Raw genomic sequence first — 15,059 nt, forward strand, 5'->3', positions numbered from 1 at the left:
CAAAAAAAAAAAAAAAAAAAAAAAAAAAAAAAAAAGACAGCGTGTGTGAAACAGTCAGAGAGACACAGAGAAGGAAACTGAGAGCAAGAAAAGTGATCAGGCTACAGGAAAGTCACCCAGGTGTACTGCAGAAGCTTTTCGGAAATGGATGCAAGGACCATCTGCTGCCTATAGATTAGAGGGCTGTAGACTAAGGGCAGAGAGAAGGAGCTTACAGCTTTTCTGAATAAAAATTGAAGTTCTGCATAACTGATTCATCAAGATAAATCATGAGTATGCTCCTGCATGGGATGTTAATATATAAATCCATGGTACAGATAGAGTACAGTCTGCATTGCTATAAAAAATAGATTAAAACAACAACAATGCAGTGAATAAATTCTGCAGTGATTATCTGATTTACGTATGAAGAAAAAAAGAAGCAAAATACAGACAGCCCTTATTGTACTGTGTGTTTGCAAGGCACTGCGTTTAATGGTGAGAGATGCTATACATTAAATCTGACAACTGTGGAAAGAGAGATCATGGAGAAGTCAAGTAGCGAGGATTCTTCAATTCACCGGAGTCCATCTTTGGATAGCAAAGACTCAGATTTTGCTAAACCTTCTGCCTCAGGGAGGCAATTTGGTCGAGGTTTTACTGCTGGAGCTTTCTATGGTACAGCTGGATCACGCACACAGAACCACACCGGGGTTGGAACCGGGACCGGTGTTGGAACTGGGACTGGCATAAAAAGTGACAAATACAGTGCACCCAAAGGCAGCAAATATGTGGTCTTTTATCTGGATCTGTCCTTTGTTTTCCTTTTAGAATTTAAGAAGTGCAACATGGCAAGAGGCTGCCTGTGTTGTTTGAAATATATGATGTTCCTTTTCAATTTGGTATTTTGGGTGAGTACTGCCTTTTCAGTTGCCTTCATTTATTAGTGTATCCTGTACTGCTGCATTACGTGAATAGTGCATCTTTGAAGTACTACAGTAAGTCACCCCCCCATGTTTCCCTCCCCTCCCCCTCCACCTGCATAGAATATTTTCCGTGTTAAACCTGTGCCTAATGGGAAAATGCACATGCTTTCAATATATTTATTATCACCTGCTTACTGTGATTTAACTACTAATTCTTGAAACTCAGTATTCTAATATATGTTTTGAACTGTGTTATTTAAGAAAGGGCAAAACTGTTGTCCTTTAGGAAGAGCAGAATTATTGTAGCATTAAAATCCTGTGGTTGGAAGGATTTTTGCATTCTTTTGTAATACCTCATATTTTATTAAGCTGTAGGTTAGTGTCATTTTGAAGTACATTCTCATTTTTGCCATAAATCTCATTTATTTTATGTAAACTTCATTTGACAAATGGCTTTTTCATTTGAACGAACTTCTGTTCCACTTGTCCAATTAAAAACAGTAAATTACATATGTTCTAACCCATTATGGTATCAGCATAAATGCGAAATTACTGGAATGATGAATTAGTGTGGGTTCAGTTTCAGCTACAGTTGTCCATGTTGGTGTGTGAAGTTGGAGACTTGCATTTGCTTCTCAGGGGTCTAAATTCTTCCATTGGCCAAGATACATGAAGAGTTGTAACAATGCTGCAGCAAGCAATTTAAAAGCACAGTGCCTACTTTGAGCAAAACAGTGTCACATACAAGGGAGGGAGGAAAGGTTCAAGTCAGCTGGCAGCTAGGCATCCTTAAGTGAACAGTACTTTTGAGGAAATCACAGGCTAATTGAAATATTGTGTATGCATGAACAGAGCTCAATATGAAATAGTTTGCTTCGTTTAAAATCAAAGCACACTGCTTTCCTGATGGATGCAACTTTTGGACAAATGAACAAAATCATTCATGGTTGTGATCCAGAAATATACAATATGCCTCATATGTAAATGAATACACCTATTTCTGGATTTACTTTGGAAGAATGACAACTAACAGTCCAGTTCAGATAGCTGTCTCTGATGTAGGGCTCATCAGTGTACAAACGGAAGTCTTACTAGGAGTTTCTCTGTTTATCTTGACCCACTTACTGAAATAACATTAATAGTAAGTATTAATGGTAGATTTGGTATTGTGTTGAACCACCTAAACAACAGTGATCTTTTAGCAGTAATAGATTGAAATGTTTCAGTCACTGAAGTTGTGGGAATTTTTCTTAAAGATAGGAGTGGTAGATGAACATTTGATCAAAATTCACTTGTGATTATTTTTATTTTTTATTTTATGTATATAAACCCTACCAGAATGTTGTCTTAACTATTCCTGGAATAAATAATTTCTATTTGACTCAAAGGTTTTATTACTTTGATATCTTAGAAGTATGTATATAAATATATACTTATTTTCATCTGCTATATGTTGCCATTAGTTTTTGTATAACTCTTCTGATACCATTGTTCATGTCCTCAGTGATCAGTCATTAGGTTTCTCTTAACCCTCACCTACTTAAATATGTTTTTTTTGTTTGTTTGTTTGTTTGTTTGTTTTCTTTTATCTCCTTCCCAAGCAGCAACATTGGCTGGGTGTAAGACCCTCAGTGCCCATTTTTCAATTTCTTGACCTTGCAAACAGTCTTTTAGACCTCTTCTGTGTGCTCATCTATGACTATTCATCTCCTGCTGGACTTTGTACAAATACATTGCTTCCTGACTAAGTCTAACCTACTACCTGAAACATCTCTCTAGTACCCTGTGCTTCCTTAACTCTTAGCTCTGAATCCCCTTTGCCCCCTCCCCTGTATGTCTTTTCTAGTTAGGCTTATACTGCTTTTCTTTCAGTTATTAAACTTTGTCACATCTCTGTCTGATCTTTTTTTTTTTTTTTTTTTCTTTTATGAGCCAGGCTAAACAGAATGAATATGGTACTGTAATGACAATTACAGAAAAATGCTAAAATGCAAAATGTCAAGTAGTTTACAACAGAAATGTGATCCATTGTCCTGGTTCAGAAGTCACCCATTCTTGACTTTATCTGACTTAAATGCAATTTTGCCAGCTAGTCTTGACAATTCTGTGCATTCTTCCAGAGGACTGCAGTCTTGCTAGATTCTTATTCTCTATAACCAGGCTATGTTATTGTCCTGTGTCTTGATCCATTTGAATAAATAAAATTATCTTCTCTTTTTATTCATGGCAACGTGAGCTAGAATGAATCATGCTATTGGCAGATGTTCTGGTAGTTTGACATCTCAGGCTTTGCACCTGGAACCTATGTTTGTCCTACTATGGCTGTCTGACAGGTTTTGGTTGTTTGGCTCTACATGCACTCCTTGCTGACACTGAAATTGTCAGTGCCTCCTGCTAGCTCAACCCTGTCCTTCCCTCACAGCTCTGTCACTGCCCCCAACTCCCTGTACTGAAGCACTCCATGTTATTTCAGTCCTGTCTTTCCTCTCAACCTTTTTTTCCCCATTCACAGGTTTGCTTGTTCTCGTATGTCCTGGCTTTCAGCACACTGGCTATTAAGTACAGAATGTGTCTCCAAGCAGCACTGTCAGGGCCATGTTTGAGACTGTAGAACCCCACTGCAGTTTGAACCTTGCTTCCTTCTGAATTTCTGTTAAGAAATCCAAGTCCAATACCATGAAGTTGTGTCTGCTCTTGAGCAGTGGTTCTCATCTTTTCTAATGCAAGGTGACTTCTTTATGTCAAAGAAGATATAAAAAAAAAATATGTATATAAAAAAGAAGAGTCCTGTTTGAGCATGAAATCTGTCTGAACTTCGTATTTAAAACCAAGTGAGACTCCTATCCTTAGAGGTGAAGAGACCATTTCCATACATTTATCTTCTGACAAAGGCAAGAACTGTATTTTTCATACAGGAACTGATTTAGGCAACTGGAAACATAGGTGAAAAAACTGTGTTTCAAGGAATTTTTATAGATACAGTCTAGCAGCTGTGCGGTGAATGAAGCAGTTAATGGGCCATCCAGTCTGCCTGTCACAAAGCTACGTTGTTCTGAATCTGTAGTAGCAGAAGGCTTGGCTGTGGGAAGTGATGTTTTTCTCCAGTAAAAAGGTGGTTCTTCAATACTTCCACTGACAAATGAGGAAGAGTGGTAACTTTTAGGGTCCCAGAATGCTGGTCACTATTAGCTTGAACAATTCTGAGTTTTGGATCAAAGAAAGATGCTCTTCTGTTGAAGAAGAGGAATCTTTGTTCATTATTTGCTTCTTGACAAGAGAAAAAGATATAATCTGTCCCTCGTGCAGCACTGAGCTTTGCTACGCCTTCAGTCTGGCAACCAGCTCATACGTATTTGAAGACCAATTATATGTGTGTGTATATATACATATATGGTATACACATTGTTTTATATATATAATATTTTGTATATGATATGTTTTATATGTACCTATATATATATACATATGTATATGCTTGAAGGTGTTGGAGAAGTGCAGTGGTTAGTGGATTGTCTTTAATCTTCATGTAACAAATGTACTGCCACTGTGATAACTATGACAAAGAGGTGGCACATTGTTTCTGCCAGACAGGAATTAAGTGTTGGTAAATTAGATTCATGACAATAAAATACAGGTTTTGAAAATTCCTAGCAGATGTATGAGTTAATGTGGAAGGACTGCATGTGAGTTCCACAAGGCAATTTGATCTAAGTGTGGCCCAGCAGTAAGTCGAAACAGAAGGTGTTTCTCCACCGTATCACTAAGGGCTTCAGGTGTTTCTCTGTGGCCCTCTGATTCTTAGCAGTTGTTCATGGCCATCTGGCATTGCTTTCTTTTAGAGATTAGGGAAGTCTGAGCTGAGGGTTAAGGAAGCTTATAGTATTTAAATGTGTGGCTAGGATGATGATTTACACCGAATTTATCCTAAGTGCATAATATGTTTTGCATATTATGGACGGGGCAACTAAAAATGTTGGTTGATTTAATTTGCCTTCTGAATATTTATGTACAAACACATGGAGATTGCAAAACAGCCAATATAGCACTGCAGAAGAAATCAATATTCGATTTGTGCCTCCATAGATTGCAGCTTAGTTTTCAAGAAAGGTAATCACCAAATGTAAAGATAAGGGTGCAAGTATTTAATGGGTACATTTCACTTCATTATTTTTTTTAATTAGAAAAGAGATTTACAAGATTTTTTTTCACAGACTATATCAGAAAATCTTATTGCCTGTAAAATGGAAATTTTATAATCCAAAAATTTTGAAAATAAATTTTACTCATGAAATGAGAATTTCATAATGAGAATTAAAAGGTAAAGTTTATAGTGATAGAAATAAATTATTAAAACTTCAGTAGAGAACTTTACAAGTAGACAGTCTTCCAAAGTGTAATTTGTTAAGTTTATGACTCCACATACAGTGAAACATTCATAATACACATCTTGTTAGATTTCAGTGTTACTTTCATTTTAATATAAAATGCATTTTATTAGGGGTAACATCTAGCAAGATGATTAAATTTCTGATCTTCTGTATTTCAATGGGTAGGAAGGCTAAGTATAGTCAGGAAGGAAGATTCTTAATGTGGCTTCTTTTATAAGTTGTTTATATTTAAACTACTATAAATTCTCATTGAAATAGTACCTATTAATTAATACTGTAATTATGAGCAGAAGTTAACATTTATCTAAGTTAAATGGAGTCAAATTTCCAAATCCAGATATTTATTATTCAGTTTTAAAATACATTTTTCAGTAGTTTGTGAACATTTCCTTTTTGCTAAAACGTGGCTAGAAGAGAAAAATGTGTTTTGGAAAGTTGCTGGTCCAGAAGTATCAGTGAAAAGTCAAATATAGCAAATTTTTCACTGAAGGTGTTATGAAAATTATACTGCATTGATTATTTGCCTTATTTAATCTTATAGCAGGAGTGATTCATATTTTTTCTTACAGATGAAAAACAATGTTGTATGATTATCAGTGAGCATAAAGTAGCACAGCAGCCATGAAAGTCACTTTTTATTAAGTCTCAGACCAAATTAAAACAAAGGGAACGTGACCCTTCTCTGTTTAGGTGAGACTGGTGTCGGAAGCATTGATACTGTAGAGCAGCTAAAAATTTTAGAATTGTTTATATAGGGTAATCCGTTCTTAAATGTGTATCTGTCCCTATCTGGAATAACTACTATAGCACACTAGTCTGAAGTACAAAGCTTTAATGCTCATCTGAGCCTGGTGGTCAAGCAGATAAATCTTGTGAGCAGACTTTGTCCCTATGCATAACCGAAAGTTAATCTCTGAGGTTTAAGAGAGGCATGGCAGAGGGTTTGTTCCTGAAATGAGAACAAAATTGCACATTACAGACTGCTTAGAACACAAAGCATTTTCAAATTCTCTCATTTGTTGTCCTGCCCTGAATGCATTATCTGATAGCACCCATTTTTTGACACAGGGAATAATGACAAGGAGAGACAGTGAGTGACCCTGAGATGCTTTTTTTCTTGACATAATAACGATATTTACTTCTGTCATATTTTTACTGTGATGACATAGGACAGCAGTGAGGTGACAATTATAGTACAATTCTGTGAGAGTAAGGCTACTAAAAATAAAAATAATAATTTAAAAAGTTATTAAGGGCAATACAGTGAAATCTGGAAAAGCAATGGTTTGAATTTGCTAAAGGCTAATATGTTCAGTCACATAAGCAGGAAGAATTCAGATTTTAGTAGGGATTTGAGAAGCTGTGAAAAGAGTCCAGCATTTAGTTTGTTTCCCCTCCAGATGGTATACCACTCTTTAGTTTGCCTATGTAAACATGCACATCAGTGTTGGAGTACAATTAGACAAATGTTTTTGCATGTCAGCATTTTGGCTGAGAGAAGAAAATGCAATACGTAGTTCAAATGCTGTGGTGTCCTAACGGTGTAAATAAACTCCATTAAAAAAACTGTAATGTGACATTATAGCTTAATAAGCAAACTTGATTTCAGACCTGAGACTATTTTTATTTTAAAATAACAAGGATTACTTCAGAGCTGAGTTAGACTGGTTAATCCAGGTGGTGGGGGCCCCATAACTGTTTTTAGGGGAGCGAGTCTAAGCAGTTGAAACTTGACAAGGGAGACATCCGATATGGCACTTTTCATGGTGTTCCTCTCACTTACTGCTCTTTACCAACACCATATTTAATCAGTTGGTGTGTTTTTTTTTTGTTTGTTTGTTTTTGTTTTTTAAATAATTAATTTTGTTTTCCTTCAGAGCAGAGGTGTTTACTCCAGATGTAAGTAGGTGTGAGGGCCATTTGCATCTGTTATTTTGGATAAATGATGAGTTGATTCATAACTCAAAAAGCAGATCTGTTTTATACATCAGTTATAATGTAGCCTGGTGTATATAGTTTCCTTATTTCTATATTCGGAGGTATATAGTCATTGAAAGTGAGAAGCAGAAAAAGAATTTCAAACTAGAAAGCATGTGACAACCCCCAGCTTTCCTCGGGGTTAAACCTCTTGGAGAATATTCAAGTTCTATTCCTCATATCCTCTGGCTGTGTGACCTTAAGCAAATCTCTTCAGCCTCTGTGTCTCAACTCCCCAGTTTTTAAAAATAATAAAAATACCAACTTTTACAAGGCTATGGTTGTAATCATGGTGTAGAATTATTGTTAACTTTGAATAAGCTTAATAACTGCAATGTATCTTACTTACCTCTGGACTCACAGGCTCCTGTAGAACATACCAGTAAGCTGCTTGATTTGGCCTTTGTTAGCATGCTCCCTTTATGTCTCTTTGTGCTTCCTTCCTGGTAAGTATGTCTGCAAAAGGCTGATCCAAAGGGGTATAATCTTCCACACACAAGTAGAATAGGATAAGCTTGTAACTCCATTGTCTGGCTGTCTGAGAGGGCATCTGATTTGCTTATTTAAATGTTGCTGATGAAGAACAGAACCTGAGTAGAAAAGATAAGGGAATGTAGTTCAGTTTTTGGAAAGTAATGCCCAGTTAATTGGGGTTTTGCTGTACATAAAGTTAAGAGATTCCAAGGGGCAGCCAAGTTGTTGCAGATAATTTGGTATAGTATGCTTACTAGTTCCTCTGTGTTCATACCACATCACTGTTAAGGCTACCCAACTTTTCAGCAACTCACTGGAACTTGGAATTAAAGGAGGAATTCTGATGAATGTTTTGGACTCTGCTTTAAATACCTTGAAGGTATGAATAAATTACACCTTCCAAGAAAAGTAAAGGGACCTAATATGGCTGGAGGTGTGTTATTAAACAGTGAATGTTTGCTGAGCTTTTTGGGGTGATAACATAAAATTTAATAATTTTAGTATCAATTTAGAGAAAAGACTGCAGACATTGAACCCAAAGCTATTTCTGAACTTTCTGAAACAAATTAGATCTAATTCTATTCAGATCTGTTCAGCTCAGTCCCTTGCTGCTTAGGAGCAACTTAAATTGCGGAATGTATTCAGCAAACATAGCTAAACTTCCAAGTGTTTGGAAATTTGGTCTGATCGTTCTTTCCTCCATCTTTTCCTGAACCGGGCAAAAGTTCACATTGCTGTCCAAGCCTCTTTCATTGAACTACTCCATCCAGCTTAGCAGGGATATTGAATATTCTTGGAGTTTGCTGCTGGTTTGAAGTTCAAAAGTCATCTGTCATTTATCTTCATTAGTGTCTGTCAAAACTTGGCACCATGGCAAATAGGTTTATCACTGCTGAGGTAGTGCAGGTGGTGCTAGGTTTGCCACAGCATTACTATTCGTCTAGCTCATGTTTGTGGTTGTCCTTTAACAAGTCACAGTCAAGTCCCTAGAGCATTAATAACCCACCTGTAAATGTTTAGTGTCACAGTTGCCACATGGGCTTTCATCTGGTTTCTCAGCCAGTGCCTCTATACTCTCTAGCTGTTGGTTGCCCTTGCATCCCTTGGAAGGGAATGGAAGCTGAAGCACAGCATGTCTAGCTAGCAATATCTTTGATTCTGTTTCCTTGAGTTTTCTATGTTTGTTGTTAAATGCAGTATAGGAGAATTAATTTTTCAGAGTTAAAAGAACTAATAATTTAAAAGAAAATTGTTGCTTCTGTTTTAGTGGAGAAGGAATTGTACAACAACGGATTCTTGTTGAATCTGCTTGGTCCTCATTGCATGCTGAATTTGCTACTCCTGTCTTTTTGCCTGTCTTCTGACTCTCCTAAATGTAAACCCTTGTGCACCAGAGAGACACTCTAATCAGTGCACCAGAGAGGCATACATGTGAAAATACATTGTACTAAGTATCTGTATGTCTTTCTTCCAATATAATACTGCCCATGAAAAGTCAGAGACTGAATTTATATCTTTCTGATTTCTTTTGTATACTTCTTCATATTTCTTTCTCAAGTGCATTCAGGTACAATTTCGAGGGCTGTAGGTACAAACTATAGGAAGTCACTGCATGACTGTTGATTCTTAAAAGCAGCATCTTGAAACATCCCTGTGTAATGGGGAAGTATATAACATGCATTGAGAGTCATTACAAGGATTTAAAATCAGTAGAAATGGGTGTGCTAACTCTTGCTACTTACAGAACTATTAATTTCAAAATTGTAAGGAGCTGTGATTTACATTTTTAAAAACTAAAATAAGCATTTTTTTTAAAAAAAATATGATTAAGAGGACTGAAGCAAGAATATGATGAGCTTACAATGAAAATAAGGTTATGAACAGACAACTGTAAGCTGTAGGGTTTCATCAGCTTAATGAATTACTAGTAGTTAGCAAAGATGTATTATTTGCTTGTGCGCATGTTTCTGCTATGCTGCACATGCAATGAAAAGCATGTTAAACCAGACAGCTTACTCTGCAAATACTGTGTGTAATAATTAACAATGGAAGCAGTTAACTCAGAGTAATTCAGTCATATGTAATAATCTCTGTATGCTGTAATGTACAATCACTGTAACAGTGTACATTCTGAAATGAAAAATGAAAGAGGGGTAAAAATTGGTACTTTACAATAAGATTCACTTAATTTGGTAGCTCAGAGAACTAAAATCCACATAAGGTTTGCAAATCTAACACAAACAGTTTTGCAACTGATCACTTCTAATTCATTAGATTTTTGCACCTGAGCCTGTAGCAGGTCCTCTGATTTTTCCTTTTAGATAGTTTGACTTATCTTGATATCTAGTAACTGAAAGTTATTCTGCTGGTAACTTTAAGTAACTTTCAGTTACCAGGAAGGCTACTTCTGAATCAGAAGTTTGTTCTTCTTTTAGGGTTCTTGATTGATTTATTAAGCACTTCTTTAAGAGATGTTGCTGGATGTTATACTTTGTTAGTAGCTGTGTCATTGCTGGGTAGTTTGCATTCTTCACAAGCCTTGTTTCTTCTTCTGTGTTGTCTTGGAGAACTTCCAACAAATTATGTTCTTAAGCAGGCAAAAGAGCTGCCTGTCAATGGATTGTAGTTCAGAAATGTAAACATCTAATTTCACGTCATTTCAAAGTAGTTTTAAACTAAATTGCTGGTTGAGAATCTTGCTGTCCTATATACTCATTGACCATCCATTCCATTTATTCTAGCTATCACCATGTTCCCAAAGAGTGCCTTTTCTGCAGTGTCCTTTGATTGCAAACAAAGCCCGTTCAATTGGGGGGGGGGGGGGGGGGAGTGGGAGGGGAAGAAAAGACAGCTTTCTGATCTTAATTGCTCTTTCCTCAGAGTTCTGATTGTCCTATCATCTCCACTTCTGCTGTTTTAAGGAATTGACATTACATCTGTTGCCATAAGACTTAGTCCCTTAAGACCATTCGATGTATTTATCCTCTTGACACCTTGTAAGTATGGGCAGCGCTTTTAACCTCATAATACAGATGGAAAGCCACCAAAACAAAGAGAACACCTACAGTGGAGCACAGGCTAGAGGGCTGAAAGCTATTGGAGACCAGAACTGGCAAGTCCACATGTAGTACAGATATGCTCCTATGGAGTCCTGTTTGGTTGTGTGTGCATGGCATTGTACATGAGTTTAGAAATCCTGCCTGTCACATACCATGAGCTTGGGTATCAAGTTCAGGGGTCTCCCCTGCACTTTCATTTCCAGATTAGTTTGGGCAGAGAGCTTAAATCTGTCTATCCATGGTGTAGATGTGCCCTACTAAATGTTTTGTACAAAGTTAAACTGAGTCTGGACCTCTCAAGTCTTTCATAAGTGTCTTAGGCAACAGGCCATCTGTTATGCCCAGTGCCTTGTGGGAGACCTGGTGCAGGCAAGACACCTCTGAACTCTGCATGCTTGTACAGTGTGGTCCACAGGCATAAAATTCCTTTCATGTTCAGGACCTTAAGACCATCCAGGCTGTACTCTCCAGAAGTCTAGCATGTCACTGGCTTCCAGAATTACTTAGAAGAGTGGAAGTTTTCTCATGTCATGTAACAAAAATCCTAAAATTCTGCACTATCTGTAAAGTGTCCCTAAGAAAATTAAAGGTGTCTTCTTGAGACTGTCAACCAATGGACTTGAGTCAAGGTGAAGACTTTGCTAGGGGATATCTCTCTTTGTGGCGTCCATTAGAATAAGTTATTTTATGACTCCAAACTAGCTAATACAATAATTTCATGAATGGTAAATAAATAAACCAAAGTAAACACTTACAAAAGGTAGAGGAATTAAGGTGAAAAAGCTTCCTGTTGCATATCTGGCAATAACGATTCTTTCTGCTTTTCCGAGCCTTTGAAGCCATCCGTATGTGTCTTCAATTGTCAAACTTTTGCTTTAATGGCCTTTTCAGTGGGTAAAATGTAGAAAGAACACTCTGGTAGGATCTTTTTATTCCACAGCCAGGATGTTGGGTTTATGTCTTTCAGTGCTACATTGGTTTGGTGTCTTATGGGGTGTACTTTGTTGTTGTGTTTGTTTGGTATTTAGGTGTTATCTACTTTGCTCATAGGCCTGTGGAGGTGGCTGTGATATATGACCTTGGTGTGATAGAGCTATCTGTTACGCTGGCAGGTTGGAAAATATTTTCTTGGGAATGTCTGCCTTTTGGTAGATATGGAAACTGTCACTATTATTGGATTTTGTCCTTTTTTTTTTTTTTTTTTTTTTTTCTCAGCCTGTTCACCCTTTTATCTCTCAATTGGAATAAAGCATTATTGTTTCATGATTTATTAAATTGTAGTGGTAAGGCTTCTATCGTTCTTCTGTGAGCATCTAAACTGATGATCCAAATAAACTGTAGTAGTAGGGTTACACGCTGAGACTACTGTGTTTGATTTATATTGGCTTGATTTATCTTCTTGTAATGAGGCTTGAACAAAAAAATGGATATATTGGATCAAACCAGCAGTTCACATATCCTGAGTGTAAATGAAGAAGATTGCAACTCTAAGCAGTTATAAAATGTTGTAAATAGTATTTCCTTGACTTACTTTCCCAGCTTCCAGTGGATGCTAGGGATTTCTTAAACTGGAGGTGACAGGTCTATCCTTCCTGCTTAAAAGGCACTAAAGGAATTGAACAAAATCATGTAATTCCTTTCAAGTCATTTATCCTTTTGGCCTTCTGAAATTCTGTAGCAGTAAGTTCAGTAGCCTAATTATGCATTGCGTGAAAGAGAACTTGCTTTTAAGCCTACTGCTTGATAATTTCAAGAGATGCTGACAGTCTTTCTGAAAAACAGTGAACTGTCCTTTCTGCTTGTCATTATTGTTTTTATTTATTTTATTTCATTAGTGGAATGTGAAGGAAAATCAGAGAAGTTCTAATATAAAAATGAGGTTACAGCAGATATTACAGCATATAGCAGATGTTTAGATCACAGTATATGTTTAGATCATAGAATCATAGAAAAAGTTTAGGTTGATAGGGACCTCTGTAGACCATCTTGTCCAACTCAGCCTTGAGTGTTTACTGAAAGAGAGATTCCATCATTTCTTTTGGTAATATATTTCACTGTTTATCAATTCATTCCATTTGTTTTCAGTTTTTCTCATATGCACACAAAAATTCGCTCAGCAACTTGTGCCTATTGTTTGTCTTAGTGGCAGTCTACTGGATGGTCTCCAACTTTGAATGTCTTGAACTGGGAGGACCAAGCCTGGACACAGCATTCCAAGTGTGGTGTAACAAGTACTGAGAAGAGTAAAATAATTGTATCCCTTGATGTGCTGAATATAATCTTTCCAATGCAGCCTGGGACATGATTTAGATGCTTACACTAATATTTATGCTGTTGTGGTGCACTGTGGTGTAGCTTTTAACGTACAATTTAAAACATTGGCATGCGCAGCACTCCATATGAGTTCAGTTAGATGAAGTTTTACTCCAATGACAGAAAACTTTTCATCCTCACTTTTGAGCATGTATATTCCTACTATATTGCTGCAATTTAACACTTTCATTCTTTTACTATTTATTCCCTGAAAGAATGGATCTGACTGCTTTCCCTTGCAGTCTCTCCTGAAGAACACTTCAGTTAAATACTTCTGCTTCTTTGAGCCATTCAGCACTTTTTGTAGCCTATCCTGCATCTGTGTCACTAAGTTACATTTAAACTCCATCCAGCTTGAATGTACAGATGGCACAAGTGCTGACAAGAACAAGAACACTGATCTTTTCCCTCCTTCATCCAAGCAGCAGCAATGTGTGACTGTGTTCTCTGGTATAGTATATTGATTTTATGCATTGCTATATGTGTTATACGGCTTCACAGTATTTATCTGAACTGCTTACTGATTTTTTTGGTTATACAGCAGTTGTATTTCTGGTCTGATCTGAGCTCCTGCAGTTCACAAAGTGCCTGTTTTGTCTGTTACATTTAGTCTCATTAACAAAGTGAGATTCTCTTTATAAAGAATCTCAGTCAAAGAATCTCTTTATATTAGAATCAAGAGATTTCAGGAGTTCATGATTTCATGATTTTTACTGGGGCTGGGGAAGTGTGAGTGCTTTTTTTTTTTTTTCAATAAAAGCTTAATATTTAGTGTGTTTGCTCAAATGTGACTTTTTTTAAACATTACTTTATATTTTAGATTTACCTTGGGTTAAGACAGGAAACATCTAAAACTGAAAAAAAAAAAAAGTGTGTGTATGAAAAATCATCTGTAGAAATATAGTTGTTGGCTGTTTCTGTTTTGTTTTGTTTTGTTTTTTAAGTGTTTTATTGAAGTGACTCCATGACAACTCTTCGTGTTTCCCAGAGGTTTTGGTGTGTCCTAGTTTTAGCAACTTTTTCATGTTCTTAAATATGTTTTCCTCAGAGGGAAATGTTGGATCCCAAATATATTTCTTCAGGATATTTCATCTTGCTTGTCCTCATGGAAAATTGCTGGAATCAGGCTTGTTTCCACAACACACACATTTCTAGAAGGTCCAGGAATGCAGGTTTCTCACTTAAAAGCTTCTGCAACTGTGTGAGAGCAGTAATAAATGGTTGACACAAGCCTTTGGGGACAACTTTAAATGAGTGAACTGTTGCCTATTTCAGCAGTCTCAGGAATTTTTTTCCCAACTGCTTGGATGCGGTGTTATAAGCCTGACCCAATCCTTAGTGACATCTTGTCAAGCTGATTAATGTAGACTCCAGAGAATATCTGGAGCTTTTGCTGTATGATTGATTCATTTTGCCAATATAATTCACATTCCTGTGGTCTGAATAACAAACAAGTGATTTAATGAACCCCTCCCCAGCTTATTCTAAATGGCTTATCCTGATTGGAGCAAGGCACGGTTTTGGAAAGCTTAAATACTTGTTGTATTTTACATGCTAAAAATCCACAAAATTGAATTGTATTTGTCGTCTGATCTGAGACGAAAATCCAATGAATTATATACTTCTCCCATAAATTCAAATTAGAAACACAAGGATGAATTTCCTCCTTTGACATCAGAAATTTCGCTGGTATTACAGTTGTCACTTATTCCTAATTTTGCTGGCCACTGCTTTTATTTTCTCACTGTGCTTCTTACCTTGGAATGTGTTTCTCCTGAAACCTATTTCTTTGCAGCATTTCCTATTTCTTATCTCAAAAAGTGACCTGCAAAAGGTGGGAAAAGATTTGTTATTCCTCAAAGTTGCTTTTATCTGCTGTATCCCTGGTGTTGATATTTTCTGGTGATGTCCCACCTTGTTTTGTGGTTGTGTTTATAACTCGT

At 36.7% G+C, this 15,059-nt stretch overlaps 1 protein-coding gene across 3 annotated transcripts in view; it reads left to right on the forward strand.

Moving 5' to 3' along the window:
* TSPAN9 (tetraspanin 9) overlaps positions 1-15,059 on the forward strand; it is a 182,766-nt gene that overhangs the window by 80,596 nt on the left and 87,111 nt on the right. The window contains exon 2 of one of the 3 annotated variants that reach the window (XM_035313333.1): positions 811-890. The exons of 1 other annotated variant lie outside the window; for it this stretch is intronic. In XM_035313333.1, the coding sequence (XP_035169224.1) occupies positions 828-890 (63 nt within the window). In that variant the 5' untranslated portion in view covers positions 811-827. Of the gene's footprint in view, positions 1-13; positions 891-15,059 lie in introns of those variants that run through there. One more of the 3 variants, XM_035313325.1, reaches the window with a different exon arrangement.

This window comes from Oxyura jamaicensis, chromosome 1 (assembly GCF_011077185.1).
Source record: "Oxyura jamaicensis isolate SHBP4307 breed ruddy duck chromosome 1, BPBGC_Ojam_1.0, whole genome shotgun sequence".
Lineage (NCBI taxonomy): Eukaryota > Metazoa > Chordata > Aves > Anseriformes > Anatidae > Oxyura > Oxyura jamaicensis.